The sequence below is a fragment of the Myotis yumanensis genome, unplaced genomic scaffold, assembly GCF_028538775.1.
Source record: "Myotis yumanensis isolate MYYU_CA2020_CCGP unplaced genomic scaffold, mMyoYum1.0.hap1 SCAF_17, whole genome shotgun sequence".
In the NCBI taxonomy this organism is placed as follows: Eukaryota; Metazoa; Chordata; class Mammalia; order Chiroptera; family Vespertilionidae; genus Myotis; species Myotis yumanensis.
Window position 1 is genome coordinate 38986859 of NW_027223768.1, and position 22123 is coordinate 39008981.

General features: G+C 49.3%; 1 protein-coding gene across 1 annotated transcript; it reads left to right on the forward strand.

Moving 5' to 3' along the window:
- The first annotated feature begins 1681 nt into the window (after positions 1-1681).
- Positions 1682-21451, forward strand: SELL (selectin L). Its single transcript, XM_070396643.1, has 9 exons — positions 1682-1853; positions 2593-2662; positions 4374-4760; positions 6100-6207; positions 9721-9906; positions 11267-11452; positions 12902-13030; positions 17448-17466; positions 21173-21451. The coding sequence occupies exons 1-9, from the start codon at positions 1851-1853 to the stop codon at positions 21189-21191; spliced, it is 1107 nt and encodes a 368-aa protein (XP_070252744.1). The 5' UTR covers positions 1682-1850; the 3' UTR covers positions 21192-21451.
- Positions 21452-22123: the final 672 nt, after the last annotated feature.

The following is a 22123-nucleotide window of genomic DNA, read 5'->3' on the forward strand; positions in this document are numbered from 1 at the left end:
AGGTTGATGCTCAACCACTGAGCCACGCCGGCCCGGCTTCTAAAAATGAAAAGAAGAAATAAAATAACCCTGTTTCCTTGGAGCACGTGACACCAAGTTCACCACCTCATTGTAAGGACTCCCAGCCCCAGCCCCTGGTCCTCCTCACCCTCAAGCACCCCTGCATCCTGTGTGACCTCACCCAGGCGCACCGCAGTGCACTGCCCGCGTTCTCCGTTCTCCATCATTCTTCTCCCTCCGTTCGGCTGCCTCTCCCGGACACGGCCTCACCTGTGCCGCCACCGAGCTGCATCCACTCTAGAATCACAGGCGCTCTCCGGGTTCGAGGGGAAGTCTGCAGGTCAGTTTGGTGCATGTAAATTGGGAGGTGGAGTAAACCACGAATGGAGATATCAGGAAGGTGTCTGATGGGCACGGGGGTCGTTCCCGGGGCAGAGGAGTGTCCCAGGTGGAAACAGACATCGGAAGTGAGTGGCATTTAGGCGGCATTCAGGTTCAGAGACCGGGTCGGGCCATCGAGTCCACGGGGTAAACGAGAGAAGAGCAGCGAGCGCTGGGGCACCCACAGGCTTGGCGGTCGGGGAGCTGAGGGAGCAGCGACCAATGAAACAGGAGACAGTGGGTGAGGTGGGGAACCAGGAGCCGACTGGCTGAGGAAGGTGAGGACGGAGACCTGGCTGTGGGCTCAGTGAAGGGAGGACCCAGGCCCTGGCGTGACTGAAAGCCTGGCTGACAAGGTCAGGAGAGAACGGGCGGGGAGGACTTAGAACGCAGTCTAGACGCTGCTTTGGGCTGTAGGTGGAGATCAGCACTTCCTGGGTCCCCTCGGCCCCAGGCTTGTGCCCTGTAACATGCCTTCCGAGCTCCTGCCTGGAGGAGAGCCGCGCAGTAACCACACACACAGGCTTGAGCGGGGCTGGTCCCAAACCCCAGGTGTCTTCCTTTCTTACCTTCCCGGGACTTTAAAACCAGGGATAGTAATAGTACCTGCTGCGGGGTATTGTAGTTAATCTCTATAAAGATTAATAAGGTAATAAATATGGAGTGTTGTTGTTATTGTCTTTTCAAAAATGCAAATCCGATTGTCGGTGACTACCCCTTCCACTGCCCCTCCTCATTCGGGTCCTGATTTCATATGCAGTGTATCTCCTTCACATGATACACTCGGGGGTACAGATAAGGGCATTTGTAGGCCCCCAAACCCCCGAGGGCAGAAAGCCAGAGCTGCTCTGCAGGTCAGGGCTTAACTTTAGGGGTGCCATGGACAAGGACGTCCACTAGGGGGCGAGCAAGGGGCAGGGAGGCACCCTCAAGCTGGTACAGGTGAGCCCTAGGCAGTCTAAGGGACATGGTAATGAGTCTGAAGTACTTTTTGATTGTGTGGTGTTTGCAGTTATCAGGCGCCTCTACCATGGATAGCAAAGAGTTGGCCCAGTGTTGATAGAAAAAGAAAGAAGAGAGATAGAGAGGGAGACTGGGAAAGAGGGGAAGAGGAAGGGAGGGAGGGAGGGAGGAGGGGGAGGGAAGGGAGAGAGGAAGGAAAGAAGGAGGAAAGGAGAGAAGGGAGGAAGGGAGGAAGGAGGAGAGGGAGGATCTAACAACAGCACCTTGGTCAGAGCTCTGTTTTTCTCAGGGGAGGTGACGGAGGTCAGGAAAGAGGTGGGGAAAGAGGAGCTAGAAGGGGGGCGGGGGGAGGAGGAGGATGTGAGACTGCGTTAGAGAAATGAGAGAAAGCAGCCCTTCTGGGACACTCGCCCAGTGAGCAGCGCAGCCTCGCCCGGGCCAGGACAGGAGCCCCGGAGCAGAGCAGGACGTGGGGCCGCAGAGGGACGGGACCGGACGGTGTAGACATGGTGAGCTCTCAGCCTGAGAGGCCTCAGGTGCTCTGCAGAGCCCCTTCTCGGGGTTGCAGAGGCGGGTGGCAAAGGACAGGAGGCAATGCATTTCCTTTTTGGGTTGAAAAAGCCAGGAGCTAAACCTGCCGGTGCCCCTAGCATCCCCCTCTCACGGTGCTGACTCCCCCTCGCTGTCTTGGCTGAGACTGGGGCGCCCTGGTTGCAATGAGCAGCCTTGCGGGCAGACAATGTGTGGTCTCGCCCTCCGAGTTGCTCAAAAGGCATCTCCTTTTACTTGAAAGCAACGGAACTGCTTTTCTTTCTGGTGTCTGTCTGGATGTCCAACTCTTTTAGGAATTGGAAGCATCATAATCAAGTGGGAGATTTTAACATTCAACCTCAATGTCAACAGCCCATTAGACACCAAGGGACACTTTAAAACAATCCATACTAAGGGTAAAGTGGTTCCATCTAGCAGCTGAGCAGAGAAGCGGGTACAAAACATTCCTGAACTATAGAAAAAGTCAGAAGAGTAACAAGCAGCACCTTGAGGCTAAGGCATGAAAATCAAGGAGCCACGTGTCGGTTTTGAGGCAAATTTAATGCTTCTCTTTCATCCGCGTCTGAGGATTCAATGCCTTCGGCCGGGTTTCGTAAGCCCATGTGTTTCGATTTGAACTCGAGGAAAGGGGTTGGAGCCTCCTCAAGGGGCTGTGCCATGGGATTTAAGAGGGTACGTCTTGTGTTTTATCTGCAGCCATCGCCACGGAAGCATCGGAGTGCTCAGAGGGCCTTGGAGCTGTGGGTGTGGACAGCGCTCTGCTGGGGTACGTTCTGCGATTTGTGTATTGCCGAGCCTTTGTTCACGTGTTTATTTTTCTTAAGTGTCCATTGGGTGTGCAGAGTCACAGGGAAATGGTCAGGCAGACACTGTTCATTCCACCCTCCGGTGAAGCTCTTTCCTCCTCTCATCTTCGGTCCTTTCCCAGAAATCCCTTGCACCTCCCACACCCTTGGCTGCAGGCCCAAATCCTGATGAACCCACCAAGGTCTGAGTTAGGAAGGAAGAAGGTCAATTAAGAAATACCTAACAGGGAACTTACAATCTATACCAGATAGTTAGCACTGCGCCTTCTATGATTCGCCGAGAGTTCAGTGGACATCAATTCTACAGTTAAAGTGTGAGCTTTTAAAGGGCCAGCCCTTTACATATTTTTTGATCCTTCTCCCAGCGATGTGACAAATGCTAGGTCTGATTCTTCAAGAGTGTTGGCAGTTGTTTGGAGCATTCCCATTGCCTCAGTAAGCTAATGTCTTCTGACTCGCTGGCTTGAAATTTCAGCTCTGGCCAAGCAAACGCACTTCCCTTGGCCCCTCACACGTTCCTGGCACCATGTCTGCCCATGCCCCCTGGGGCCCTGGTGAGTCCCTGCTGTGTGCCAGGCACTGATCTGGGCACTGAAGGTCCAGAGAGCAGTGAGCCGAACGGTTTCCTCCCTCCAGAACTGACCTTCTGGTGGAATGCCCCTTCACAGCTCGGCCCACATGTCCATGCTAGGACATTCCTTACTCATGAATCCTATGTGTCATTTCTGATATATTTGACTTGCTCCAGATTAATTATGTCTTCTTTGCATCTGTTATGCCTCATTTAGAATCTGTAGGAGACTGTAAAGTTGGACCTGTTTTCTGTGATATTTCTCCATGGTATTGGCCCTACAAGGGTGAAAACTCAATCAATGTTGATGGCTGTGAAAATGTTTACTTCACAGGAGAGCAGTGCCTCACAGATCATACATGCTTAGAATGGTCCATGTTATCACGAGGTCTTTGTGTGGCTATGTGTTTGTGTTGGTTTCTTCAAAGTGCTCATAGTTGAAGCACCCATGATGATTACTCACCATCAGTTGACATCTCTGTGTCCAGGACACGATCTAAATACATTTCACAATCCTACACCGTTTGGTTTTGTACACATTTGTTGTTGTTATGTAGTTAGATATCTAAGGCTTGGGCTGTGGACGGAAGTTTTCCCAGAAGCAGTTCTTCCTGCACTAAATGTTATCTTTCTGATACAAAAGACATTACTTAGAAATATATCATTATTCCTGTCTTCATTTTACTTCTCTCCAAGAAGTGTAAGTGCTGGCCTTTAGGAAAGTATCCCGGGATTAAAAACAAAAGGCAGTAAATCTTAGCTACTAAGGTAAACACAAATTTCTGAATTATGTTGGTTACATTTCACTTGAAAGAATTTGGAGAAAAAATTATTTCATGTAAATAAATCTAGAAAGCCACCAAATTTGTCTAAAATAGAGCTATGTGCAAAAGTATTCTGTATTGTGGTGAAAAGTGATTGGGACTAGCAGGGGTATTTTCTACTTCAAACCTGCGAATGACTCATTCTGCACCAAGGCGGTAACTTACACCTTTGTTGAGTCGGTTTCCTCATGTCCCAGGAGCGGGCTCAGCCTGGGTTAGTCCTCCGGGGGGGTGTCAGCTGGGACTGAGGTGTACACTCTCGCCGATGTCTTTCAGATTTCTCTGCCTACCATGGGACCGACGGCTGGACTTACCATCATTCCGAAGAACCCATGAACTGGCCCAGAGCTAGACGGTACTGCCAACAAAACTACACCGATCTGGTTGCCATACAGAACAAGGGGGAGATCGAGTACCTGAACAGGACGCTGCCCTTCAGAAGCACCTACTACTGGATTGGGATCCGGAAGGTGGCAGGCGTGTGGACCTGGGTGGGGACCAACAAGTCCCTCACGGCCGAAGCCGAGAACTGGGGCGTCGGGGAGCCCAACAACAAGAAGTCGAAAGAGGACTGCGTGGAGATGTACATCAAGAGGAGCAAGGACTCGGGCAAGTGGAACGACGACGCCTGCCACAAGCCCAAGGTCGCCCTGTGCTACACAGGTAGGGGGAGCCAGGACTCGCCAGGGATGCTGGGCAGAGCGCCTGGTGCTTTCTGAAGTCAGCCCAGGCCTCCAGGCAGCTCGACCAGTCACTGCGGAGCCTTCCTGGAGTGCGAGGCTGGTCCCAACGCCCCAAAGCTGTGCCCCCAAATCCGTTTACATCCAGATGAAATGTGTGCAGCCCCAGCTGGTTTTGCTCAATGGCTAGAGCATCAGCCTATGGACTGAAAGGTCCCTCCCAGGTTCGATTCTAGGTCAAGGCACATGCTCAGGTTGTAGGCTTGATCCCCAGTAGAGGGCAAGCAGGAGGCAGCCAATCAATGATTCTCTCTCATCATTGATGTTTCTCTCTCTCTCTCCCTCTCCCTTCCTCTCTGAAATCAATAAAAATATATATATATAAAAAAAAAGACAAGCCATGTGTAAGGAGGAAGGACTAGCCAGTAATTCTCAGCCTTGGCTGCACATTAGAATCACCTGCGAATCTTTTTAAAATCCTGATTTCTGGGCCTCGTCCTCGGGAAATTCTGTTTGTTTGTTACTAATGTTGTGGCCCCACCCCATAACAAAGAAACAGAATTTCCGGAGGATGAGGCCCAGAAATCAGGGTTTTAAAGAGATTCCCAGGTGATTCTAATGTGCAGCCAAGGCTGAAACCACTGCTAGACCATCAGAGTCCCTGAGAGGAAGGCGGGGAGCTGAGCCTCACATCACCTCAGTGTCCTCCTGCAAAGCAGGGCCCGGTGTGGCGCTGCCTGTGGCTGAGCCTAGAGTTCTGTGCAATGAAGCGCACGCTTCACTGTCGCTGGTTATAAAAGCTCCGCAAGGGCCATGGCAACCGCCCCAAACAGCCCAGATTCTTTCCCGAGTCATATTTTAACAGTGAAACACCGTTCATTGGGTCCCTGGCAAATGGGACTCCCTGGTAATTCAGCAGATTTGGACTTTTTCATCTTTCTATAGTTCTCTGTGAAGAAAGGGATTGCCAAGCAATCTGACTACAGAAATGATTGGGCATCATGTAGTCTGCTCATTACATTAAAAACAAAGTAATTTCAAGAGTTTCAACTTATATCCCTAAGATTTCCCAAAACGCTACTGAGTATTAGCATTGGCGAATTCATTCGCAAAATAAACGTGTATGGCTATAGGGCCAGCATATGGAGTAAATAAAAACATTAGCATATGGTTTTTATGCAAAGGTACTGGGAATATACAGATGAAGGTTTCCTGTGTAGTAAAATAGTCTCAGCCAGAAAGTTATCTAAAAGTCTAAGAAAATGACTATGTGTACTACAAAGTAATCACATTAAAATATTTTCTTCCTGATCCCCTTAAAGCTTCGTGCCAGCCCTGGTCATGCAGCGGCCATGGCGAATGCGTGGAAACCATCAACAACAACACGTGCCGCTGTGACGTGGGCTATCATGGGCCCCAGTGCCAGTTCGGTAAGCCCTTTCCCCCAGTGGCTTCTTCCTGTGTGAGCCGCGGGGTTCCTGCAGCTGTGGAAGTGGGTTGGGACAGCAAGGTACCAGCCGTTCTGAGAAATGAGAAGTTCTGATCAGAAGGCTGGGCTTGCGAAATGTGGGCACCTTTCTGTAAAGATTTCATAAGTCAGGATGAAGTTTCAATTCTCTTCTCAACAAGTCTTTCCCAGAGCCACAGAGAACACGGGGTCAGGAGGACAGTGACACATCAGGTGTGGCAGATTCCTGCTTTTAGAAACTCATACCTAAAGTCTGAAAGACACGGAAACATTTGTTGTTAGATGGGAAAGTTACCCAGAAGGTAACCTCGCTTGTTTATGTTAATCCTCAAAGTCATACCAAGGCAAGACCAAAAAGAAGAGTTCATTCACATAATGACATACAGTACATATAGTTCTGAGATATATAATAATACATACAACACATTCATTTGGGCTGGGTATTTCAGAAGATATAAAGGCAAATCTATTATAGATTCTGCCCTTAGAGGATTTACAGTTAACTGGTGGAAATTATATATGCTCATAATTTGGTTTTCTTGAAAGCAAGGTAAGCTGGGGTAAGTTTGCAGGGACTGGAAACTGCCTAAAGAAGCAATCTGGCCTTTATTTAACAATGGGAGGCTACTGGTATCTTTTTTATTGACTTTATTGGGCTGACAATGGTTAATACCTGTTATAGGTTTCAGGTGTACAATCCTATAATACATCATCTGAGTATTGTATTGTGTGTTCACCACCCCAGGTTTAGTCTCCTTCCGTCACCATTTATCCCCCCTCTTGCCCTGTTCAACCTTCCCCACCGCCCCCCTTTCCTCTGGTAATCACGGCACTGTTGTTTGTGTCTGTGAGGGTTTTTTCTCCTGCCGCTTAGTATGGTGACGCCTGCATTTAGGGCAGTTATCCTAGAAGCAGTGCAGGAGATGGAGTGGGTAGCAGAAGGGGAGAAGTTGGAGAGGATCATTAGGATCCTCTTGAAATCTCGCAGAGTCGTGGTGGTAGAAACAGAAAGGGAAGAAGATACAGATTCAAAGGAAGGAGCCTTTGACCCAGTCAACTCACTAGCGAGAGACACATCAAATCCTTCGACAGAATTGGTTGAGTCTCAAAACTATGTTTGAAGTATCTGGTGCATAAAATATAAGATTATAAGGAGGGGAAAAAAGCAGTATTTGTAAAGAATAAAGAATTGAGACTGAAGTAAACTTAAATGTCAACCAACTGGAACGGATCTACCTCATTTCACTCGATTGCAGAGCCATGACTCCTACCCAACTGTACACCCTCACTCCATTCCAAAGCTTTGTGTTCTAATTCTTACATCGTTGGCATGTCCATTTCCTTGCTGAACATTTAATCTTTTTTTTGTCTTGACTTCCATCGTATCACTCTTTTCTGGTCTTCTTTCTACCTGTGATCACTTCTCTTCGGTTTTCTTCACAGGCACGAACCCAAGCCCACACTGTTGTTATGTCTCATCTTCTATCTCTTGTGCATTTTTCTTTTGACTCCCTACGCTCCCTTTGGTCAAACGCACCAACTTTTGTGAATTCACGAATCTGTGTGAGCCGGGCTGACGGCCTGTTCCCAGCCCTGAACTCCAAATACACAAGCACGCCCTTGGGGTGCCCACAGAGTGTGAAGCCACTGTCCCAGCAGCTCTCCACTGTATTCCTCATCCTTGTGTGTGGTACCACCATTAATGCGAGTGCTCTGGTGTGTGGCTCTCTCCCCAGCCCTACATGTACGCACAGTAACACACTACTCATTTTAATGCAGTATTATTGTTTCTCCAATTTGTCTCCCGCTTGTCAATTCTACTGCCACTGCCCTCATTGACCTCCTCCTAGGTCAGCGGTTCTCAACCTGTGGGTCGCGACCCCTTTGGCGGTCGAACGACCCTTTCCCAGGGGTCGCCTAAGACCATCCTGCATATCAGATATTTACATGACGATTCATAACAGTAGCAACATTACAGTGATGAAGGAGCAACGAAAATAATTTTATGGTTGGTGGTCACCACATGAGGAACTGGATTTAAAGGGCCAGAAGGTTGAGAACCACTGTCCTAGATGATTGCCTAGTTTCTGAGCTGCGATCCATGACTTCCGATGAGTGCCCTTCAGATATGCACACTACGGGCAGGTTGATCAATTGAAAACAATCAAACAAACATCACATGTCTGTGGCCACCCACCCTTTCATGTCCACCTGTCATTTGTCCTGCGGGATAAAATTCTAAAATCCTCGAGGCCTAGAGTGATGCTGCTGTACAGTGGGTGCTCATGAAATCAATGAAAAAAGACAATGGCATTTTGCCTTAGCTCCTATCTTTCTCCCTAATCTCATTTCACTCCCCCCCCCCTCCCCATCTCCTCTTTCCTTTTAGTGACATCAGAACGCTTGCAGTTCTCCACACTGACCTTGCGAGCTCTGTATCTCGTAGATTGCTCATGGATTTCTCTCTTAGTTTGCACATGGCTAATCCACTGTGTGCAAACATTGAAGGCATAGTTCAGGGACCATTTCTTTCGGGAAGCTTTCTGAGGACCCCCCATTAGGCAACATGTCCCTATTTTTGTTCTAATACCTCCACAAATATCTTCCTTACGTACCCGCATTGCTGAGGCCATCTATGCACGTGTCTGTATCCCCTGGCAGACCGACCGCACAGGAAGTTGGTGCATAACTTGCCTGTTACTGCATCTGTAGGATGGAGACTGTGCCTGGAGCGTATCTGGCACTTGCTTGTGGGCATGGATTGAACTGGACAATGTAATTCACTTTAATTTGGACTTGGACTGGATATGAAAAGTCTTCCAATTCCTTGGATCCATTCTTTATTGAAATATCAAGAACAGGATCACAACAATGGCTCAAACTTAATAAAATACAAGGCACAAGAGTTGCAATATTGGCCCAAACAACATGGCAGAGCCTAAAATTGGAGACTGACTTTTAGCCTGAATGTGATCCACTGCACCACCGACCAGAGCAGGGAAACGGATGCGGCTTCGGCAGAGGGCTGTCCTACCAGAGGAGCTAAGGCCTGGCACGGGTGAGGGAGGGTGAGGCAGAGTCCAGGCGGAGACGCTGCCTAAAGACCAATTACGGACACCCCCTCTTCCTCCAAACCTCCCATCCCAACGCCCTAATATTCTCAGTAATCTCTAGACCGAGCCGGTCATTCCCACTTAAACACGTGTAGGTGTAAAAATTCTCTCCCCAGATAATGCCACAGATAACAAGAAGATGAGTTCATGCTTAATTAAACTTCCCGTGAGCCGGGCTCTATCCTAAATCCTTGCCCTGCATTCGATCATTTAATTCCCACACCAACTCCAGGAAGTGTCTACAGTCAGCCGAGCTGACAGGGTTCCTGGCCCTGTCACCGCCCTGGTGCTCAGGTGGCCGTGCCTGGACTTGCGAGCCACCAGGCCCTCTCACCTCCCAATGCTGTCTCTTCTTATTTAAGTGACGCAGTGTGCGCCCCTGGAGGGCCCAGAGCTGGGCGCCATGGCCTGCAGCCACCCGCTGGGGGACTTCAGCTACAGCTCGCGGTGCGCCTTCAATTGCTCCGAGGGAACAGAGCTCGCCGGGGCGGAGGAAACCACCTGCGGGCCCTTTGGGAACTGGTCATCTCCGGTGCCCACCTGCCGAGGTGAGCGCTGTCCCCGGGCTTTGTCACGCAGCCCTGGGTTCCCACTGCGAGGACACGCAGCCCGGTCTTGCTAAGAGGCCTAGACCCTCTGCTGGAGCATGACTTAACCTTAGTCTACACTGTGATGCTGCTCAGAGGGGTAATTGTTACTAAAACTAAGGAGAAAAACTTTGAACAAAAATACCAACCCAATGCCTCCGGGGCCCTCCCACAGTCCGCGAGTGCTTTTCAGCAGTCACCGTGGTTACGCCGTGTCTTTCCCTCCTCATTGTCAGGGCGTACACCATCCATCTTGCTGAAATTTGGGTTGTTCTCTCTTCTCAAAAACACCTGTTTTATGTGGTGTCCTTCTTAACACCAACCGATTTCCTTCTCCGAGGGCAGAGCTCTTTTTTTAAAAAATTGTTTTATTTGTTTATTCTCAACATCATTTTTTAGCTTTTCTCCTTCAGGAACCCTCAGGAGAGTAATAACTGCTGTAAAAACAAAAACACCGTGTCCTGGTCTTTCTCCATCCGAAATAGGGTGGATGTTTCTTTTTAGCTGGCGAGATGATCCCCTTGCGGAGGAGACTGGGGGGGCCAGTTTTGGTTACATTTTCTACATCGATGCTTCTGACTCACTAGTTTAAGTGGTTTAGTTCTCAAAAGAACTGTCAGAATCATTTATTGAAATCATAGCACTTGGTGAAGGCTTGGGGGTGGGGTGGGGGATGGGCAGACTAGAAGGGTTCAATGGAGGAAAAAAGGGAACACATGTAATACTTTCAACAATAAAGATTTAAAAGAGAGAGAGAGAGAGAGAGAGAGAGAGAGAGAGAGAGAGAGAGAAAGGGAGGGAGGGAGGGAGGGGGAGAGAGAGAGAGAAAGAAAGAAAGAAAGAAAGAAAGAAAGAAAGAAAGAAAGAAAGAAAGAAAAAGGGAGAGAAAGAAAGAAAGCACTAAATTGACCAACCCATTGAATTTTATAGAAGTTGAGGGACTTGCTTCAGAGAATTGGGATGTTTCTCAAAATTGCTCAGGGAGACTTTGGGGCAGGGGAAGGGTGGGCATTCTCTACACTCACAGCAGGTTCCACAGGGCAAGGCCAGTCCAGGCACTTCCAGCGGAGATGGAGTGACTCCCAGAGGGGCCACCCTCCCTCCTCTCTCACCTCCCACCCACCTCCTGGCTTCACCCCTGCCTCTCCACTCTTCATAACTCTCAAGAAAATAAATTCTGGAAGCATGGTCAGGAGCAATTTCCAGGTTAGGAATGGCTGGGGTCCTGTGGGTGGTTCCACAGTTGAGTCAGGCAGCTTTGGCTAAATCCTTTGGTCAAGAGAAGGTCTCTATTCAGAACGTTTTTTCTTTTTCTTTGAAGTGATTCCATGTGATGCTCTAACAGCGCCTGATTTGGGGACCATGGACTGTCATCATCCCCTGGACAACTTCAGCTTTAACTCCACGTGCACCTTCAACTGCTTAGAAGGAACTGAGCTCATCGGAAAGACAAGAACTGTCTGTGAATCATCTGGAATCTGGTCCAGCCCTCCTCCAATATGTCAGGGTGAGTCAATTTGTCCCAATCTCCTGAATACCTTAAAGATGGAGCAGATGGTGGGAAAGACATAGTAAATTTTTATATTTCATTTTGCTTAACGGATGTGCTTTAAAAATAAATTTGTACATATTAATTTACTACATAACCCTTGACTATTCTTGCCTCTTCGTTCAATGACAGCCATTTCTTTTTTTCCGGCCAATTCTCAACTTCTTCTATCTCAGTCCTTAACATCTAAACTCACTGTCTCTACTGAATTACTTCCTATTCATTCTTCTATTCCCGTGCAAGCTCACTTCTGTTAGTCCATTAAAATGCCGCTGCCACAATCACCAATAACCACACAATTCCAAAAGCAGTGGATGCATTTCTATGACCATTAAGCTGAAGCATCCAAATCTGTCTGTGTATATAAGGGCTGTCTCCCTCATCTCTCATTACCTCCACCTGACAGTAGGTGCTCAAAAAATGCACATTAAATTAGCTGGTGAAAGACAAGCTACCCATGTCTGCCCCTAGAGCCATTTGCACCAATGACTGAGTGAATCTTTAAATGGTGTGACCCGTGGAAGCTGTCTGAGAAGCTGATCTCTGTGGGCCAGGGAGTGGGCAGGGAATCAGGGTGTTCAGGCAAAGACTGTATCAGGCTAGGGATCCTTCCCTGTCAAGGCAGCCAGTAGGTGCCTTCTGTTTGGATCCCCTGGGACCATGAGCCCCGTTTCCACTATACAGTTGGTGAGGGGATGGAAGCCCCTTGAAAGGGTTCCTCAAGGTCGTGTGGAGAACAGGGATGCCGTCAGACTCTGTGCCAACATGCAGAAGGGAGTGGTTTTCACTGGTGCCACCGATTACAGGTGTTTCCACGTGGCATTTTTTCAACAAAGGTTCCCCAATGAACTTTGTTCACACTTACAAGAGGACATGGAGGTGTATCCCTTTGTGAATTTGTGATGGAAGTGGGAGGAGTGAGTCATTCACAGGTCCCTGCAGGTCCCCGGCAGGTAAACCCCAAGTGCAGACGCATGCACAGCTGCTTCAAAGTGAAAGCACGAATGACAAGTTACCTGTTCAGATCACTGGCTTTTATTTTTCCTACAAGCATGTTGGGCCTTTTAGCTCTTCTCTGATTTAGAGTCCCAACCATTCGACAAGGCCACGGAGCTAGATACAACGATGACCACTTCTTGACAAGGCTTTTAGGTGCATCTCCCAGAAATCCCACTCCTGACCAGTCTGGGGATGGAGATGGCAGAGCTGTGGGGCTAGAAAAGCCAGTCCAGTCCTTGTCTCCGCCATGGACTCATCATGGGCCTCCCCATGCCAGTCTTCTCATGTCAGATGGCACCAAATGGGCAATGGTTGGGAGATGGAAGGAGGGGAAAGTCTAACCTCATGGAATGGCACCAGAGAGATCGTGCTGCGGCCTCATGCGAGGTGCCTCCGGTTCTCTTTCAGAATTGGACAGGAGCTTCTCCATGATCAAGGAAGGCGACTACAACCCCCTCTTCATCCCAGTGGCAGTCATGGTCACCGCATTCCTGGGGCTGGCCTTTATCATCTGGCTGGCGAGGCGATTAAAAAAAGGTATGTGCGTTTACCTTCCTATGAAAAGAATAGGACTGTAAAGAGAAGAAAGTAGAAACCCACAGGAAATTAAGTACGAGAGCTTCTGAAGCTGGATAGCGGGCGAGGCTGCACACCTCCGGCCCTGGACACGTGGGAGGCAGCCTCCCACACACTTGCATTAAGACACCTGCATTAAGACACATGGGCTGATTTTTGTTTTGTTTTTCATCCAACAAACTTTAAAACAAACACACAAAGTCCTGTCATCTTCAAGGCACCTCGCTTGGGTGATCACCTCACCGAGAGCCATACACCGTGTGGCTTCTGACCTGTGGAGTCGCAGGTCCCCGGGTTACATCTCCACGTTTCTTCCCCATGCCTACTCACTAGCGACTCAGCCCCAGCAAGGCACCGCGCTCTCCAGCTTCCCCTCCACTCTGGACTGGAGGAGAAGGGAGCAAGGAGGGCTGCCCCGAGAAGCCAGTGTCTGCCCTAAATGGCAGATGAGCCCACCAGGGAGGAATGGCATCACTCACCCACCTGCCCCTGAGTATCCAAACCCTAACATGGATCAGCCTGACAGTTACAGACCCACAGCCCGAGGCAGACCCTGGTGTGTGCTGCCCCATTGGCCGGACTCAGCCAGCAGAAATGTCCAAGACTCTGAAACTCATGCACAATAGGCAGCTTTTGATACACCCCTGCTTCAAGGTCACAGTAGGCAGCTTTTGATACACCCCTGCTTCAAGGTCACAGTAGGCAGCTTTTAATACACCCCTGCTTCAAGGTCACAGTAGGCAGCTTTTAATGCATCCCTGCTTCAAGGTCAGGGGCCATTGGTGACCTCAAAACAACTGCTAAGCAGCTGTGCGGTGTTGCCATTTTAATCCCACTTCTGTCATATGAATTAGCATGTATTCTGTTCGGTGAAAGTGGTATGTAAGGGCTGCACACCTCACCCACCCATCCTCACTGGCAAGTGCAGGAATAGTAGCTACCATTTCTCAATAGTTTTCACTGTGATCGGATCTTTCATCCTAAATTTAGGAACAAGGGAACCTGATTCGTGTTCTAACCAACCAGCAAGACGGGGTGGGGTGGGGGGAGGGCGAGGATGTGCGAGGACCTCAGTAGCTGTAACCTGAGAGCATGAGCAGTTAGTGCCTCTGCTGCTGCTTTTAGACATTTGCTAACATCGGGTCCCATCAACTTATAGGACAGTACTAATACGTAAGTAAAAGGCAAAACAGGAATGAGATTTCCCTCCCACTTCTGATGGTCGTTTCCATGGAGACTTCAAAGCCTGGCCCAGTGTCCTCTCTTTCCTCCGAGGTTGGGTGGCGGTGGCTGGACAGAGGGGGTAGAGCATCGTGGGTAAGGGGTAGCGGAGTAACTGTTGAGGACTTTGGGGCTGGGAGTCACCGGCATAAGGAGGATATTTATTCCCAAGTTCTAAAACCTTTTCATGAATGCTAGTAGAATCAAAAGAACAGAATTGAAGCCACCGTTGTTCAGTGAGGGTGGAGGGGCTGGCTGAGGCTGATTTGTAAGCAGGGGTGAGAAAAGGCAGTGGGGCTGTTTTTACAGTCTTTACCTTGGAGTCATTTCTGTACAAGATCTTAAACTGATAACCTGAAAACTGCGTGCCCCGCTGTGGGAATGAGTGTGGGGCAAACAGGAAGCAGATAACGGGCAGTTCGCCTGTTACAGTTATGCCAGCAGAGAGCACAGCCCGGAGATCACCGGCTGTAGGAAGGTCATGCTTCTCTCATAAAACATCCAGTCTTCCTTTCTGAAACCTCTTCTGGTAGCCCCAACTTCAAGTCACCTTTGCTTCCAAAAATTGTAGTTGTAGGTTAATTGAAACATGAAGAATATTTTTTTTCCCTGTAGAGACAATGTTAGAAATGATGGGCTAAACCCCTAGAGATTTTCTAACACAAGAATAAAAGGGAAAAACAATACATCTGGATCTATGCAGAACTCATCGGCACTGAGAACTTTATATGCTTTTGGGGTTTAGGAAGCTGGAAAAGGGACAGGTGAATCTTCATTAAACCTGTGGGTCGAGACCCCTTTGGCGGTCGAACGACCCTTTCACAGGGGTCGCCTAAGACCATCCTGCATATCAGATATTTACATTACAATTCATAACAGTAGCAACATTACAGTTATGAAGTAGCAACAAAAATAATTTTATGGTTGGGTCACAACATGAGGAACTGTATTTAAAGGACCAGAAGGTTGAGAACCACTGCTTTACAGAATAGTAGTCAATGAAATGGCCAGAATCCGGACCCTGTCCTTCTGTCCTCAGATGGCTCTTTGGAATCGGCACTTAGACCCTTGCCCTGGCTGTGTTGACCTCCAGACCTCAGTCCCTTTCTTCTGAGAGAGGAATCAGGGGCTCCAGAAACATGCCCCTGTGCAGTCTAGAAACTTTCTCCCCAGCCGACTAGCCATTATCCTTGGCCCTGCTCGGTAAATGGGGAAATGAGGCAATAATGTGGTTTTTCAAAATTTGAAATGTTTTTATATTGATTTCAGAGAGGAAGAGAGAGTGGGAGAGAGAGAGAGAATCAATGATCAGTTGCCTCCTGCACGCAATCCCACTGGGGATCGAGCCTGAAACCTGGGCATGTGCCCTGACCAGGAATCGAACTGTGACCTCCTGGTTCATGGGTCAAAGCTCAACCACGGAGCCACACCGGCCGGGCAGAGGCAATCATGTTTTAGGCCAAATCTCTAAAGTCCCTGAATGTCAGCAGGGCCGGAGTCGGACTCCCATCTGGACGTGCCCCTGAGGCCGTTGGTCTCTGGGTTAAGGAGGCTCTGTTTTCCCCGGGGATGGAAGACCCTCCCACTGGGACCACAGGACTGGAACAGGGCACCCGGGCACCAGGGCACCCTGGCACCAGGGCACCAGGGCAGGGGGTGAGCACAGGCCCTACTTCCCTTTTCTTCAAAAAGGAAACTCGCAGTAGGAACCGATTCTTGCTCGTGTGTTGCTGTACGTCTCATTGCTCCTAAAAGACAAATATACGGAGGTGAACAAACAGAAACCTGAAATGAGTTCAGACTTAATTCCCTCCACACAGGCATACTTGGTTCATGTCACTGGTGGCTGAATTTTGGGAGAAATGTGAAAATATTAATTTCTGATATTTTAAAGGTTTAAAATAGTAAATGAGGACTATCTAAGCTTTAGTCTCTGCACTCAGTACTGTGAGTACATTTTTAGAAATCAACTCCATGAGGAAGATACAATTTCTGGCCCCATTCACTGAAGAAGTGGAAGCTTAGAGAGGGTAAGTGGCCGTTCAGGGACATGCTGCTGACAACCAGGGCTTGCTCGGCGACTGATTCTAGAGCTCCAGGGGGTTGCCCCTGAAATACACTGCTTTCCAGAGAGGTTTTTCTACTTGGAAAGCTTTTTTTTTAAAAAAAGAGGTATTTTTATTGCTTTCAGAGAGGAAGGGAGAGGGAGAAAGAGATAGAAACATCAATGATGAGAGAGAATCAGTGATTGCCTACCTTCTGCACACCCCCCACTGGGGATGGAGCCCACAACCGGTGTGTGCCCTTGAGTGGAGTCGAACCTGGGACCCTTCAGTCCACAGGCTGATGTTCTATCCACTGAGCCAAACCAGCTAGGGCTGCTCAGAAAGCTTTTATTTCCTCTGCAGCTCAACTCTACAGTTCATTCATTTATCTACTTATTTATTCTCTGCTTTTTAAAGAGAATATCAGATCATTTACAAAAAGCGTTCAACAGAGCAAGTTAAAATTAGTTAAAAAGTAAGAAAAAGGAGGCCAAAATGTACTGTACAAAAATAGGTTGGAGCCACTGGTGAAGGTAGAACACAGAAATGTGTGTGTCACGAAGTCCTACACGCTGGCTCAGCGAGGGTCTCGGGTCAGGCTCCGAGTTTCCTTGCAGCCATCAGAGGAGGAAACCCGACCTCTGAGCATCACTGTGTAAGATGACAACCCACTGGACTGTCATCAGATAGGGGGTGTCACTCCTACCGCCGGGCCCGAGTGCAATTCCTCCTGCGGATTCTCCTAGAGAAGAGGGTGTAAGACACGTGTCCTCACAGTATCAGCAGTCAGGTCCCCTAGGGAAGAATCCGAGGTGGGTGGGAGTGCAGGTGTGTATTGGGCCTGGTTACCAGGCAAGTCAGGCTGGACTTGTCTTTGTGGTCCATGCAGACCGTGGAGTGGAACTCAGTCCAACCGAGTACTGTCCGCTGTTTGAATGAGAGCAGTAGCCCAGTACCTCTGACCTCAGACGCTGATGGGGCCCCACTCAGCAAACGCATAATATGCTTCAAAAGATGGTTCCGAGAGTGGGAATTTCTGTTTACTCTTATTTTAAAAAAATTGAAATTGTCTACTTTTGCTGATGCCATTTTTCTATTTCTTCTATTTTTAGGCAAAAAGTCTCAGAAGAGGTAAGTTTTATCAGTGAGCAGTTCCTACATCTGTTGATCTATTCTCTACCTTCCTAAGATGCCTCCTGCTATAGTTAAACACACCGGCTCCAGTAGTCATTTACATGGGGCCTCATTCAAATGACCTTTCCAGATAAATTGATCCATCTATCAGCCTCTCTGAAAAGTAGTGGTCTTTTTAGTGTGAGTGGAGCTGAATGAATGAATGGACAAATAATGCCCTATTAGGAAAAGGCAGTTATGTAAAGGGAGCGCTTTCCGATTTTTCTGAATATTTTGTGAGGATTGGAAGCACTGTGATCTGTTTTCTCTTGTCCTGGCTTAACATGAGAGCAGGAAACATCTTATGCAACAAATATGTATTGAGAAACTGTTGAATCCCAGGCTTTAAGAAGCAGGTATAACCCCAGACCCCAGCTCCTCAATGCCTAGCACAAGGGGGTAGGTGACTACTGCTCTATTAAGCACTGCCTTCAGAAATCTGGAAAAAGTCGGGAGCACAGATTCTATCTGCAGCTTCCTTAAAGAGGTAACTTTTTAGTTTGGGCCTGAACCTCAGATTGCTTTAATTGGAGAAACACATACTTAGGAGAGATGCAAGCATGTGACAATGCATGGCCTGCATGGCAGAAATGAAGATGGCAAAACATTTTTCAGTTTGAGAGCCTTAGGGACTTGCTCTGAAATGTTAGGAAGGAGAGTGTCAGTAAAAAGAACTGTGAAAGCGAGATTTTGGTGCCATTCGAAGCACCCAGCTAGACACCCGACTCTTTTTAAGCAGGAAATGAAACAAGATGGTCCCCCAGGAGGGGTGCTTGTTCAGACTGCCATCCTGCAAACCACAGATTGTCACCGAGAAGTTCAGTGGGCTATGCGCAGGGTGCGAAAGAGAAAGTGAGGAGCCAGGAGGTGACGGAGGCCAGATCACAGCGTGATTCACACGCAAGATTAAGTGTGGACTTTATCCTGAGGCCTTTGGGGCATCCCTACAGGGCTGAGCAGGTGGCTGTCCCTCCCCCCCAGCATCCTCCCACATGCTGAAATGTGTATCTCGGGGATTTTTGCACCTGATCTGTGAGGATCACCCCACACAAACGTAAGCAAACATGGGAATCGGTGCACTTGGAGGCAAAGAACTGTTTTGAAGGAATTTGAAATTATGAGGTTAAAACTGTCTAGAACCATAGCAGCGAGGATGCGCTCATGAGGTAAAAGGAGGTAGAATCAGTTGAGTGTGGTCCTTAGTTGTCTAATAACAGAGAAGAATCAAAGAAGTTGCCATGGTTCTGATTGGGGAACTGACAGGTGGCACAATGCTATTCACTGGGAAGGGAAAACAACAACAAATAAAACGAAAAGAGAGAGACCTTTTGGAGGTGGCGCTCTGGGTTGTTTTGTACACGTTGAGCTTTGGTGCTCGTGGCTCATGCGTGGCCCATGGGCTCCGTCTGTAGCCCAGAGGCCGCCGTGGGGCAGATGTGGATTCAGGGGTTCTCACATCGCAGGGGGGAACTGCCTTTGGAGGACTGGGGTGATCACCCAGGCTGCAGTGTGGGCGAGGAGCACGTGGGAGGGAGGGGCAGCCAGGGGAACAGCAGCAGGGAGCAGGCAGCTGAGGAAAAGGAGAGTGGGAAGAGGTCGCCAGGAAGTGAGAAGGAAGGGGCGGGGGGGGGGGGGGGGGGGGAGTAGGGGGTTGGAAACCTTAGGAAAAAAAGAAATGAAACTGTTTCACATGCTGCCAAGAGAACCAGTACATTTCCCCTGGATGTGACCAGGGTACTGGTGGGAGCCTATTTTCAGTGTGGAGGTCAGGACAGAAGTCCGGTGGCCAGGGCTCAGTGTGATCCATCAGTGGGGATGAGAAAACAGGCAGAACATGTCAGCCATCTCTCTTGAAAAGCTTGGCTAGAAGGAGATGAGAGAGTTGGAGGTAACTGGGTGGAGACGGAGGGTCAGTGGAGGTCCTTTTGTTCTATTTCATTGCCTCACCTTCCATTGGGCAGTGTGGATGGGTCCTAGACCCTTCCCAGAGCACCTCCCCGGCTCTGTGGGCAGGAAACCCACAAGATGCTCACACCCACCGAGTAAAAGTCTTTCTGGCACAATCCACCCAGAGCCGGCTTCTGGCCGCAGGAACCACCTGTGTTTTCATCACCGCTTGATGGATCAATGCAACGTTTTAGATGTCCTAGGGCAGGAGGAATGTCAGCCTTAAGTTCATTACCATTCTAAGCTAACTGCCACATTAAGTTGAACGGTTTGCTAATTTTTACATGAATCAATCAACGGTTGTTTTACTGCACACCTTTGTGCAGAAACAATGCTAAGCTGGATGGGAAAAGAGGAGTCAATCCTTACCCCTGACCTCAGGAGATTGCCTGGTTGGGGAGCTAAGACAGAAGTATTTTAGGGAAAAAGGAAAATACAAGAGACATGGCAGTGGTCAGTGAATTCTGCGTTGGTAAAAGACCGCCTTCCCTTCAGAAGTTTGGTGATCACAGAAAGTCCCATGAGATCTGTACCCCTGTAGGTCAAAGATCATGCTCTTAACGCTCATGCTGTTGGAACTCAGGGCTCTTGGCCCCAGGTTAGAATGGCAAGTCCCAGGGGTGTGATTTCCCCCCACACGGAGCCCTCCGTGTGCTGGCACCGAGGAAGGGTGGGGTGGAAGGAGTAGGGCGTGTTTCTAAAACAAGCCAAAGGTGACACGAACACGATCACAGCAAACACCTGTATCAGTTTTTTAAAAGCCCTTGAGTCCTCTGTGCTCAATCCTACCAGCCTTTGGCTGGTGAATGACGGGCTCCTAGGGCATTTGCGGTTTCGATTCTTGCTGGGTTATTTTGATTCTTCTGCAAATCGGTTCTGTTTATCACCTCATTTGGTTTCTAGTGTCTAAATTCTGCCCCGGTAAGAGCTACACCCGAGATACACAGGAAGATACGATGCCAGCCTCAGAGGAGGGCCGACGTGAGATTCTGTTTTCAGAAACGGTTTTGTGTCTGTGTTGGCAGCACGTTGGCAGCTGCTGAATTGTGGTTTCCCAGGGCAGTTCATCGTGAGAACAGCCCCAGGCTGGTCCTCCCTGCCAGAGGTGCTATGAAGACAGACCGCATTTGGTTCGCCCCGTCCTTTCCAAGAATGAGACAACTGTTTCCCACCCACGGGGTGTCGTTTAGTTCATGAAGCTAGATGTGTCACCACCTCCTCCCATCGTAGCCCACCAGACTCAGGCCTTGTAGACCTACCGCCATGGCTTTCATGAGCTGTGATGTTCTCTGAGTCCTCTATCCTTTTGAGCATGTCTGCTTCTGCTTTCCTGACCTCCCACTGCTCAGGGTCTGTCTCCAGCGCCCACATGCTCACTGGGTCTGAAGACAGAGCCTGGTCCCAGACGCTTCTCTCGGTGTGGGCTGGGGACCAGCAGCATCACCTGGGAGCTGCTTAGAGATGCAGAGTCTCTGGCCTCACCCACACCGGCTGCATCTGGGTGGGAAGCAGCAGAAAGTGTGAGAAGCGCCGCTGTGGGCTGCTCTGGCCTCATTTCTCTGCCTCAGGGCCTGTCTGGCATTTTGTCCACTCATTGATCGTATTTTCTTTATTCTTCTTCTCACCTCTAGGGACTATTTACTGTTCCTAATAACACTTGAACTTTCGCGGTTTTGAGCCCCTTCCTTTAACTTACGTCCTCTTGTTTTCCATTCAGCATGGATGATCCGTACTAAATGACGCTCCGGGACCGAAAGCTCTCGAGATCCTGGCCCATCCCTGGATCCTTCCAACCCTCCGCGGTTGAGATGATGCGTGTCTCGCTCGGTACATCTGGAAAGGTTCTGCAGGGCCAGCAGCTTCTTCTGCCCCCGTCCCCTCCCCCCACCCACCTGCGCTGTGGTTTGTGTAGCTCAGTGTGTCGCTCTTCCCCTTGGAGGAACGAGACCACAAGGAAAGGATTGCTGTGGAACATAAACACCCTGGTGTCGCCCTCTTTCTTGACTCTTGTTTCCAGTTTCTACTCAGAGCTGTACCTGATGACACACACCTCCAAACACCGTGGGATGTGGGTACACGTCAGCCGCAGGCTCATGGTGCTGCAAGCCACGCTTTACAAGGCGGGAGGCAGAGCGGGGGCAGAAGGGGGGGCGTACATTCTCACTGAGAGGCCATTCAGCTGATGTCATCCTTGCTTCCAACTCCAACGAAACTGTGGGGTTCTGCTCTGAACAGGACTGGATCCCACCTTGTACACCCGCAGGCCACACTGCCTGCCTCCCCCTGCTCCCTGGCCAGTGGCTGATCCACACACAGCATCTCATAAGCACCACACCCCGGAGAGGAGGAAGGCGCCAGACCCAAGCTTTTCTCACATTTGGGTTTCGCTGTCTCTTTTTGTCACACCCACCCAGGTTTCTTGAATTCCGTGTTTTTTAGAACCACGGCATAGTTGATAAAGAAACATCATTACCGGGGCACCAGCGGCACGCAGCCTCTATCCCTGTGGTTCCGCAGGAGAGTTGAAACTGGAAGAAAGAGATTCCGGGCCTCCTGCCGAAATGCTCCTCCTTCCCCACCCCCAATTCTCCTACCATCTCCCTATTCCACCCATTCCTCACGGTTCACCTCAGGTCCCGCCTCCCCATCACCCTCACCACTTCTTTCA